The following is a 12,421-nucleotide window of genomic DNA, read 5'->3' as shown; positions in this document are numbered from 1 at the left end:
GCTAATTTTGTATTTTTAGTAGACGAGGTTTCGCCATGTTGGCCAGGTTGGTCTCGAACTCCTGACCTCAGGTGATTCGCTTGCCTCAGCCTCCCAAGTGATCAGAAAAAAAAAAAAAAGTTAAAAAATGCATGAAAGTATAGTGGTGAAGTATATATATATGTGTGTGTGTGTGTGTGTGTGTGTGAGAGAGATATGGATTTTTCATAAATTAAAACTGTATAACTATTAAAAATGCACCCTAAAAATTACACTTTTGCTTCTGGGCATTAGACTCAACACTTGGCTGTGCTGAACAAGAAAAAAGCAATTTGTTTTAATGAGGTGAACACAACAACAGAAGGGGCTTTTCAGAATACATTAATCTTTCTGATTGCCTTTTTTCATCCCCAAAATTGGAATTACTCTCATTTCCACCCTTTATCAACACAGTGGCCTTTTCCTGAGTACTGCTTCTATGAATATGTCCATGTGAGGTAAAAGAAATAAATGCAATGGCTCTCTCCTGCTATTCAATTATGTGAATTATACACCTGTCTAATTTTAAAACCATTTGAACCACTTGTAGGAGAAAATAAATAAATCCACACAATTACCAGTCCAAAATTCAATCCTTACTGCCAATTTTAAAAACAAAGTAATCAACAACAGAGTAATGGCCAAAGATGAAAAACATCATAGATGAAGAAAATCAGTGATTAGGGGGCTTACACAACTGGTTTTCAGTTGGTAATTATCTGAGCCCAGAAAAACAGCATGTTATATAGGCTTTTACATTTTAAAGGCATAAATTTGGTAGTACAATGAAACATCAAGTCTCAATTTAAGATTACTTTCAAGATTTGGAAAAGATATTTTCCAGAGTGGATTGCCTATAGAAGTGAAGACAGCTTCATGTACCTTAGCCCCATGCAAAAACACTGGCCTTGGTATACAAGTCTACCTATTTCATGCCCCAGTCTTTAGATTACCATTCAAAACAGAAAATTATACAAAATGAATTGTAGATCTCCACACCTTAAAATCATTGCAACTTGAAAAAGAACAAGTTGAGGCTCGGCATGGTAGCTCATGCCTGTAATCCCAGAACTTTGGGAGGCCAAGGCAGGCAGATCTTTTGAGCCCAGGAGTTTCAGACTAGCCTGGGAGACATGGCAAAACCTCATCTCTACAAAAAACAAACAAACAAACAAACAAAAAATAGCTGCCCGTGGTGGTGCACGCCTGTAGTCCCAGCTACTTGGGAGGCTGAGGTGGGAAGATCACTTCAGCCCAGGAGGTTGAGGTTGTAGTGAACCATGATCGCACCACTGCACTCCAGCCTGGGCAACACAGTGAGATCCTGTCTTAAAAAAAAACAAAAAAACAAGTTGAATGTGGTGGTATGGAGAGGAACAACTTGGTACTATCTGAGGTGTCTATTAATCTAACTCCTCACCTTAAAAATTGACAAAGGGAAATAATTAAATATGCATCTTGTCTTTTTAGTAGGAACTAAATTTCAGAACAACTAAAGAGCTCAGTTGATGACTGAAAGCAGCACTTTATAGATAAGTGCCAGCTAATAAGTGTAGAAATGGGCCAGGCATGGTGACTCATGCCTGTAGTCCCAGCACTTTGGGAGGCTGAGGCAGGAGGATCGCTTGAGCCTAGAAATTGGAGATCAGCTTGGGCAACATAGTGAGACCTCGTCTCTACAAAAGAAATTTAAAAATTAGCTGAGTGTGGTGGCACATGACTATAGTCCCAGCTATTCAGGAGGCTGAGGCAGGAAAATTGCTTGAGCTCAGGAGGTTGAGGTTACAGTGAGCAGAGGTTGCATCACTGCCCTCCAGCCTCAGTGACAGAGCAAGATCCTGTCTCAAAACAAACAAACAAACAAAAGTAAATGTAGAAATGACAGAAAGAGAAAAATTGTAATATTGAACCCAACCCCTAAGGAAATTACTGATTCAAGCAATGATATCAACTGATGTAAAAAGCATTAGCTGAAGACTTGACAAGGTGCTAGCATAACACTACACAGATTATCTGTGTTGAAGCAACAGGGGAAATAAGTGCAGATGGCAGGAGGGGACATGCTGTTATCACCTTAAATATAGTAGTCAATCTCAACCACTGTGTTAGTGGTCAGTGGTGAGACGACTGGATAATATCTGTCTCCTGACAATTTGGGCAGTTGGAAATACTTGAATATGGACTATTAGATGAAATTAAGGAATTAATAATTTTTAAAGTACAGTGATGCTATTTTGACTATGTAGGAAAGCATTCTTAGTTTTTAAAGATAAACACTGAGGCTGGGCATGGTGGCTCACGCCTGTAATCCCAGCACTTTGGGAGGCCAAGGCAGGCGGATCACCTGAGGTCAGGAGTTTGAGACTAGCCTGGCCAACATGGCAAAACCCCATTTCTACTAAAAATACAAAAATTAGCCAGGCATGGTGGCACCACCTGTAGTCCCAGCTACTCGGGAGGCTGAGGCAGGAGAATCACTTGAACCTGGGAGGCGAAGTCTGCAGTGAGCCGAGATCCTGCCACTGCACTCCAGCCTGGGTGACAGAATGAGACTCCATCTCCAAAAAGAAAAAAAGAAGATACATACTGAAGTAAAAAAATAATAATCAGCAGTATTTGGATGTTATCCCCATGTTTTAAAAAGCTCCTTTCTGATCAGGAATATAAAAAATGGCACAATGCTGAAAATAAGAATTGGTTTCCAAGAAGCAGGGGGAGAATAGTTTTTTTTTATGGATAAAAGAAATGCAGATAGAGAGGAGAAGCAATTCCCTCTGCAACTCCCCTTACCTCCCCTCAATATGGCCAACAGCCCAATTAGTCATAAGGAAAAGGCAAATAGCAAAGCAACAGAAAGAAATGCTGTTGGCCAAAACGTTACTACAGTAATGAACAAAACATCATCAAAACACGAGTAACTTTAAGGAAAACTATACTGAAGATTTAATTTATTTATGGCCATAACTAAAAAGTTGTCCTATAAGAACAACTACTAATGGTGCAGTGTGGAAGAAAAGAGTGTTTAAAAAAGAACAAAGATTATTTATTTGGATTGGAAGTTGGTAACTTTGGGCTATATGGGTTCTAGTCCAGGTTTTGCAGTTGCCTCTCTATGTGACTGACAGAGTTTGGATATATGTCCCTGTCAAATTTCATACTGAATTGTAATCCCCACCGTTGGAAGTGTGGCCTGGTGGGAAGTGTTTGGGTGATAGGGATGGATCCCTCATGGCTTAGTGCTGTCATCACAGCAGTGAGTTCTCATGAGAGCTGTTTGTTTAAAAGTGTATGGCACCTCCCACCCCCTCTTGTTCCCACTCTCACCACGTGAGATGCCTGCTCCCCTTTCACTTTCCACCATGACTGTAAGCTTCCCGAGGTACTCACCAGAAGCAGATGCTGGCACCACAGTTCCTTTGAAGCCTGCAGAACCATGAGGTAATTAAACCTCTTTCATTTATAAATTACCCAGTTTCAGGTATGTCTTTATAGCAATACAAGATTGGCTTAAAACAGTGACAGTCCTTAAGAAACTTCTCTGTGGCTCCTAATGTTCCCATCTCGGGAGATGAGTGAGAATCTCGAGTTTTGAACATTTATAATTAAAGGGAAATAGTTAAACATGTCAACATCCACCTCATTAGATGACCTCTAGGGCTATGTTCATTCAATAATTCAATGATGCTAGAAGTAAAAGAATATGCAGCATATGCCATTTGGTTAAAAGCAGACATAAAAATTTGTTCTCTTACCCTTCCCCATCTCTGGAATTTTTATTATACTTTTAGTTTTAAAGAACTGATTTTGTTTAATGGTCTGCAATGGACAAAACAAAAATACCTTGTGCTTTTAATGGCCCATATTGTCAGTATACCTGCGTCACCAAATTACAGAATTATCTGACTCATCGGGACAGAAACAACATATTATCCTCTAGACAGCAAATTGAAAAAAGCAATTTTCCCATCTCTGAGAAAGATAATTGATCTGATTTTGCTGTCAGTGTTACCATCATTCACTCTATTACTCAGACTTGAAAACTTGAAATTATTTTTTACTCTCCCTACCTCTCATCACCCACACAGACTCACCAAATCATAATGAGTTGATTTCCTTTAATAATGTCTCTTACGTCAATCTCCTCTGCTACCTCCTAAGTTCAAGTCCCTATTATCTCTCAGACCTGGATGACTACAGTATTTTCTTTTTCCCTTAATGACTTGTACAGGGTTTCTTTTATTATAAAAGTAGTACATGCTCACTATAGGCAATCTGGAAATTTTAGAAAGGTAGAGAGAGAATAATATCAGTTACCCACAATCCCTTTGCCTAGAAATGATCATTCATTCAGACCCATTTCCTTCCCCTCATTCTATGTATATATTAAAGTATTTTTAATAAAAATTATGATTGTAATATACATGTTTATAGTCTGTTTCTTACTCCTGTATCTTGAGTATTTTGTTATAACATTAAATGCTTTGAAAACCCAATTTTAATTTTTTTAAACTAATTCTCAATTGTTATGTTTCACTGGCTTCTAATTTTTCATGTTAAAAGCAAATGCTGCATTGACCACTCTTGTGCCACTGTTGGATTATTTCCTCAAAATTGGTCCCTAAAAGTATAATCATAGGCTCAAAGATTCCTGTTACATTTTACCAGTTTGCCCTCCAGAAAGGATATCTATCATTTTACAGGCCCACCAGCAGCAGTGCATGAAAAGTGCCATTAATATACACAAGACATGCCAATATCTTCCCATTTAAAGCTATTCATAATATAACCCCAAATCTTTTTCTCAGAAATCCCCTATCCCAACCCTCTACTTCTGTCATACAGACGTCTTAGAAGATGGTGAGGTTCTTCAGGACAGGCATTCTATCTTACAAGAGGCAATGCAGCCTAGTAGAAAGACCAAGAGAAGTCTAGCATAAGACAGCCCTGGGTCAAATTCTACGTTACCACCAACTAGCTGTGTGACTGCAACTAAATTGCTCAACCTCATTGGGGCTCCATTTCCTCATCTGTAAAATAATACCAACAGCATCTTCTCCACAGGGTGGTTATGAAGATTCAATAAGGTAATATAGGCAAAGCACTTAATACATAATAGTCTGACACATAGCAGACTTTCAATAGCTGGTTAAAGTTGTCAGAGTACAATTCCCAACCTCCAGCATCTATCACAGCTGGTGAAATGACGTAAGAGACAGGGGTAAATATCTTTATCAGTGATTTTCAAAGTGTGGTCTACAGACTCTCTTAGCGGGACATGGATCATCTGTGGCTCCTGTTAAATACGCAGAGTCCTAGAACTCGTCCCTGACCTGCCAAATCAGGTCAGGTCAGGGGATTGGAAGTAGGGTCTAGAAATCTGTATTTCTTATAAGCACTCCAGTTGATTGTGACTCAACTAAAGTTGGAGAACCATAGTTATCATACTCGCTCCAGATACGGCATACAATGTCCTTATCAGGTACCTAACTTCTGGATCTACATGCCCTGACTCCCAGGGTCTGGCAGAGTTATCTACTGTCTGTGAAGATGACCTGGTGAAAAAGTGATCCAAATGAATCCTCCTCTGATAGCATATATGCCTCTCCGCCTTCCTTCCCTAACCAAATATCATCACTACCATTGAGAATTGCCCATTATTACAATAATTATTTGGGAATTAAAGATAAAAATAAATTATCATCAATAGTAATACTAATCACTAACACTTATTAAGCACTTACAATGTACCAGGTAGGCTAAGCAGTTTCCATTTAATCACCTGTTGGGTATTAAATTAATTTAATCCACATAACAACACTATGAGGCAGGTGCTATTGTTACCTCCGTTTTACTAATGAAAAAATTGAGTCACAGAGAAGCTAAGAAAATTATCCAAGGTCAAAAAGATGGTAAATGACACAGCAGGGATATGAATCCAGACAATCTGACTCCAGAAATCAGGCTATTATCTACTATGCAGTACTACTTCCCTAAATTAACTGCCCTATGCTTGTTATTATTCCTTTAAGATACACATAATGATAATAATATTTATTTCACTTAGTGTTTTTATTATTTCAGTAGGGTGGATGATAAAGTTGAAATCTAACTTTAGTTGGATTTATCACAGAAGCCTCAAACCCTTTTGTTCCCATAATGTCTTAAGTTTTCTAGCCACAAATTCTAGCATGAGAGTCTGCAGGAAACCAACTATAACAGTTGGGGTAGGGCTGCTCCATTTCTATGTCTCTGGAGTCTAGCCTTCCAAGAAACAACATGAACACAATGCATTTCAATTGCTTACCCTATGTTTATATATCCCCACATCAAGTTTTTTAAATTATCCAAGAGTCAGAAGGCCTGCTCATTAGGCTAGCTTTATAAAGGAGGCCCTCCCTCCTGCATGTTTTGATAAAATATGTCCCCTAACCAGAGAGACAATGGAGTCCAGTCATATAAGATGAGCAAAGTATTCTGAAGACTTCTTCACTGGTATGCATGGCCTCAGATACTATATTTTAAATCAGCTCTTCTTCAAATTTCTAAAAATAAATTGTACTTTAGAAGAACCAATTTCAAAATGAAATTCTGATACATGCTACAACATGAATGAACCTTAAAAACATTATGGTAAATGAAATAAGCCAGACACAAAAGGACAAATATAGGAGGTATCTAGAATATTCAATTCATAGAGACAAAAAGTAGAATAGAGGCTACCAGGGGTGGGAGGAATGAGGGGATGGGGAATTATTGTTTAACAGGCACAGTTTCTATTTGGGATGACGAAAAAGTTCTGGAAAGAGATAGTGGTGATGGTTGCACAACTTACAAATGCATTTCATGACACTAAACTGTATACTTTTTTTTTTTTTTTTTTTTTTTTTTAAGAGAGTCTCGCTCTGTCACTCAGGCTGGAATGCAGTGGCATGATCATGGCTCACTGCAACCTTGAACTCCTGGGCTCAAGGGATCCTCCCACCTCAATCTCCTAAGTAGCTGGGACTACAGGTGCATGCTGCTGCACCCGGCTAATTTTTATATATTTTGTAGAAACAGGATCTTGCAAAAAAATACAGAAATTAGCTGGGTGCAGTGGCATGCTGTCCAGGCTGGTCTCAAACTGCTGGGGCAAGTGATCCTCCTGCCTCAGCCTCCCAAAGTGTTGGGATTACAGGCGTGAGCCGCCATACCCAGCCTGTATACTTAAAAAAGCTTAAAATAATAAATTTTATGTTATGGATACTTTACCACATTTTTTAAAAATCCCATAGCTTCCAAAAAAAAAAAAACAAACAAAACAAAACAATTTTAAGCCCCATGAAATCTGTTCTTACCAGAGTATCATCATTCTGGTCTCCAAACATTTCTTTAAAAATCTTGCCAGGATCAGGAATTGGAGGGAATATAATGATCTTGAGCCTTTAAGAAAACAGAGACATTTTGATTCAAACCTTCCAGTCCATAGCAGTGTCCCACATAAATACCACCATATTAAAAGAAGGCACAGACAAAAGACATGGTACACAAGTCATCTTTATTGACAAGGCAGTTGTGAAGAAATTTCTAAAATAGGGTACACAAAAATCAATGTTCTAAGGTCATTAAGTTCCACTCTTGCCCATAGGTGGAGCACAGGGGCCATCAGAATAAGTGAATTACTTATACCCTATCATCTAAATAATAATGCTGCTCTACTTTTAATAGACCAGATGGGCACTTGCTGTGTATAATTTTGAAAAAAAAAATAATCTTCTGAGAACAGGATACATTCCTGTTTCTTTTTTCTTCCAACTTCTCTCCATTTTCCAATCTTATAGCACCCTTTAATGGGCTTGCCTCCATCTCCCAGTGAGTGTCCATGGATGTGCCCCCAGGATTCAGTCTTTTGTCTTCTTGTCTGTCTCATTCACTTTATGAGCACTCCCTTCAGTCTTTGGGCTTTAAATCCATTCACATGCCGAGGATTCCCAAAATTAGATTTCCAGCCCAGGCCTCTCCCTTCAACTCCAGATTCATGCACACAATCGCTTATTTAACATCTTTATTTGGATATCTAATAAGCATCTCAAACTTAACATGTGCAAAACTGAAGTCCTTATCTTTCCTCAAACCCAGCTTTCCTCACAGTCTTCTCTGTCTCAGTAAATGGCACCAGCATTCACTCAGTTGCTCAAGCCAAAAATCTAAGAGGTATCTCTGAATCCTCAATTACCCTCATACCTCCACAGACAGGCAGCTATCAGCAAGTCTTACCAATTCTACTCTCAAAATATATACTATTTCTGACCACTTCTTGCTGTCTCCACTGCTAACCCCGTAGTATAGGTTATCCTCATCTTTCTGCCAAAACACTGCAATTCCTCTGAACTACTCCATCTGCCTCCACTTTTGCCCAAGTCAGTTCTTCACTCAGCAACTACAATGATCTTTATGACAGTAATTCAGATCATGTGCCAACTCTGCTCAAAACTCTCCAATGCTCCTCATCATGCTTAGAATAAAATCGCAGTTCCTTGCCATGGCCTGCGTGATCTGGTTGGCCAACCTCTGTCCTCACTCGCTGCTACTCTCCACCTTGCACTCTCCACTCCAGCCAAACAAACCAAGTGCATTTCAGCCTTGGGGACTTGGCATTTGCTGTTCCCGTGGCCTGGAGTGCTCTTTCCTTGAATATCTGAATGACTCACTCCTTTACATTATTGGGAGTCTCTCCTCAAATGCCACTTCCTCAGAGAGGAGTCCTCTGGCCATCCTACGTAAAATGCACCTCCCTAGCCGTACCCCGCTACTGTCACTTATACTTCTATGTGAAATCATAGTATTTATTATTTATTTTGTGTGTCTGTGTGTATGTGTGTGTGTGTATCTTTCCCTCTAGAATGCAAATGGGGACTTTGTCCTGTTTACTGCTGTAACTTTAGCACTTAGAACACTGCCTGGTTCACAATTAGGCACTCAAAAAATATATATATATGTTGAAATAATGATAAAATATTGGTTCTGGATCTAGCTTAATAACCTTATTCCAACCTTAGTTATTTACTGCAAGAGCAAATAACAGTCCTATAATGAGATAGAGAAAATAATACCTTCTCAAGGAATGGATACCATACATTCATGACAACTTGATGAAGTTCTCTTTCCCACAATATTAAGTAGTAGCCTGCTTTGTATTAATACTAGACAGTCATTTTATTAGTAATGGTCTCCATTTCTAAAACTTCATTCCAAGAACTACTGACTAACTTGATAGATTAGGTATTTGAAAGAGTATTAAGTGAACATAGGACCTATTCAACAATCCTAAACACATGCAAAGGGAGCCATGCTTGAGCAGGGAGCCCTGGAAAACTAATCCAACACATTTTTCATTAGAAAGTGGGCATAGTGGCCAGGTGTAGTGGCTCATGCCTGTAATACCAGCACTTTGGGAGGCTGGGAGGGTGGATCACTTGAGGTCAGAAATTTGAGACCAGTCTGGCCAACATGGTGAAACCCTGTCTACTAAAAACACAAAAAATTAGCCGGGCGTGATGGTGGGCACCTCTAATCCCAGCTACTCGGGAGGCTGAGGCACCAGAATTGCTTGAACCCAGGAGGCGGAGGCTGCAGTGAGCCAAGATCACACCACCGCACTGCACTCCAGCCTGGGCAACAGAGACTCCATCTCAGGAAAAAAAAAAAAAAAAAAGAAAAAGAAAGAAAAGAAAGAAGAGAAAAGAAAAGAAAAAAGAAAAGGAAAAGAAAGTGGGCACAGTAATACTTCCTTGTCATGTCATGCTCCCAAAAGCTACTTACAGGCAACATGCTTCTTATACACTGGGCAGACATAAAACACAAGCACTAAGAGTAATAACCATAGCAAACAGGCAATCAGAAACTGCAAAACCTGCCTGGGCAGCTACCTTACCTTTTTAGGTAAAGCAGAAGTACTATGATTGCACCTGCGACGATGACTGGAACAATGAGTAACATGGTTATGTAGAGTGTGGAATTGCGCTTCTTACCTGGAGAATGAAAAGCAAACAGAAGAAAGACTTGAGAAATAAAACCCTTTTAGTAATAAACCAAGCAGCAATTCCATTAGCTAGTAAGATCACAAATATTTCTGCTCCCTCCCCCAACCTATTTTCCCAAACTCTTCAATTATCTTATCTTCTGTTAAATTAATAGTTAAAAAAAAAAAAAAAAAAAGTCCTCCTCTGGTGCCTGAACTTCCCTGGGTGAACAAATACCTAAAAGATTACCTGAAATCAGGATATTTTTAAAAAGACAAATATAAGCTTTATTCTCTTTCAAAAACTCAGAGACTAGGGCCTGGAACCATATTGATTAATTTAATCTGAATCAGAATCCCTTAAAATTGATGGTCTCATTTAAACTTTTGTTTGTTTGTTTTGGTTTTTTTGAGACAGAGTCTCTCACTCTGTCACCCAGGCTGGAGTGCAAGAGCACAATCTCAGCTCACTGCAACCTTTGCCTCCACGGTTCAAGCGATTCTCCTGCCTCAGTCTCCCGAGTAGCTGGGACTACAGGTGCACACCACCACACCTAGTTAATTTTTGTATTTTTAGTAGAGATGGGGTTTCCCTATTTTGGCCAGGCTGGTCTCAAACTCTTGACCTCAAGTGATCTGCCCGCCTCGGCCTCACAAAGTGCTGGGATTACAGGTATGAGTTACTGTGCCCAGCCTCATTTAAAATTGTATAGAAATAGACTAACCATTCTAAAAATGACAAAATACATGTTGTTTTCAACTACATAGTAAAAAAATGTAGTAAACTCTCTTATTCAAAATAGAGGAGGGCTGGGCTAGTGAGCTCAAACATTCATAACAAATAAAAATTTCTCTATGTACATATAATAATGTTTTCATAGCCTAAAATCACTATTCAAAAACTGATAGTAAAATTATGTAGTGTTCAGAAGTTGGAAAGCCAACACATTGGAATTATCCAAGTTTTTTTTGGCATATGTAATAATGGCATAGAATGTCTTAAATCATGATTGTCCCAGAAGATCTGAGACAGATGTCAGTGACATGCACATTGTCCATTGTTCAGTAACTTTCAAAGAACTAGAACAGACTTAACTATGTAAACTATTCAATACAATTCGATATTTCTTAACTGATTAAAAAAAAAACAACTTCAAGATCTTGCACTGCTTTAAAGGAAGGACTATAAACGAATTAGTAGTAACTGGAAAATAGTTATAATAGACAGCAGGCACTGAATAATACTGTCTGACAAATACCAAATAACTGCTTTTAGCAAATAAACTGGTAACATATCACAAAGGGTTTTTTTAAAAGTTCTTTTAAGCTATTTTGCCATGAAAGATTTTTTTAAATAAAAATATTCCTTCTTAGAATAACTTTAAACATTGATATTAGTCAATTGATAAAATCAATGGAATGATTTTAGCTAAGACTTTTAACATTATCTCAAAGATTCAAATAATTTTAAGATTCTAGTTTACATATAAAACTATATATGCCTTAGTATTGAATCAAATATGATTACTACAAACAAACGTATCTCATTGGAAAACATAAAAATTTTTTTCCAGATCCAAGAGAAAAGGTATGAATGAAGCCCTTTGTAAGTGCGCACATGCGCGCGTGCACACACCCAAACACACAAATTAAATGATGAAGAAGACTGAGCCAGGAGACACAGATGTGACTAGGGAAAGTACTTTCCCTCAGAGATCCCTTCCAGCTATCTGATTCTACAGTTCCCTCTGAAATGTACAAACTGGCCTCACATTTTCAAGTTTCTACACAGGATCTGGTAAAGTTTGCCTGTTTGCTTATACTAAAATATCAAATAAATCAACACAAACCCTGTCCTACAAATCTGTACACCAACTAGTTTTCCAGAGATAGTGATTTTTTTTAATTTAATTTTTTTGAGACAGAGTCAGTCTCACTCTGTCTCCCAGGCTGGAGTGCAGGGGCGCAATCTCGGCTCACTGCAACTTCCGCCTCCCAGGTTCAAGCGATTCTCCTGCCTCAGCCTCCCGGGAGCTAGAACTACAGGCGTCTGCCACCATGCCCAGCTTATTTTTATATTTCAGTAGAGACAAGGTTTCACCATGTTGGTCAGAGTGGTCTTGAACTCCTGACCTCAAGTAATCCACCCACCTCAGCCTCCCAAAGTGATGGGATTACAGGCATGAGCCACAGCACCCAGCCCGGAGATAGTGATTTTTAAAAAATTCATTCCACAAGTCATTAGAGCGTACACAAGTCATTTAAGGCAGAGTGCCAGACCAAACCTGCAACATTATGGTGTCACTGTCCCTGGGAACAAATTACTATCTGAAAAACTGGACTCAGGTGACTGCTTCAGGCCCAACCTGGTTCAGGGTAGTGATTTCCAAATTTGAGAGAATA

The 12,421-nt window shown here is 38.9% G+C and overlaps 1 protein-coding gene across 1 annotated transcript in view; it reads right to left on the bottom strand.

Annotated features, from left to right (window-relative positions):
• IL13RA1 (interleukin 13 receptor, alpha 1) overlaps nt 1–12,421 on the bottom strand; it is a 63,556-nt gene that overhangs the window by 7,529 nt on the left and 43,606 nt on the right. Inside the window, exons 9-10 of the mRNA XM_011977136.1 lie at nt 9,932–10,028; nt 7,356–7,440 (exon numbers count right to left, since the gene is read on the bottom strand). Of these exons, the coding sequence (XP_011832526.1) occupies nt 7,356–7,440; nt 9,932–10,028 (182 nt within the window). The remainder of the gene's footprint in view (nt 1–7,355; nt 7,441–9,931; nt 10,029–12,421) is intronic.

This window comes from Mandrillus leucophaeus, unplaced genomic scaffold (genome assembly GCF_000951045.1).
Source record: "Mandrillus leucophaeus isolate KB7577 unplaced genomic scaffold, Mleu.le_1.0 Scaffold174, whole genome shotgun sequence".
Taxonomy (NCBI): domain Eukaryota; kingdom Metazoa; phylum Chordata; class Mammalia; order Primates; family Cercopithecidae; genus Mandrillus; species Mandrillus leucophaeus.
This window is presented reverse-complemented; position numbering and strand designations above follow the sequence as displayed.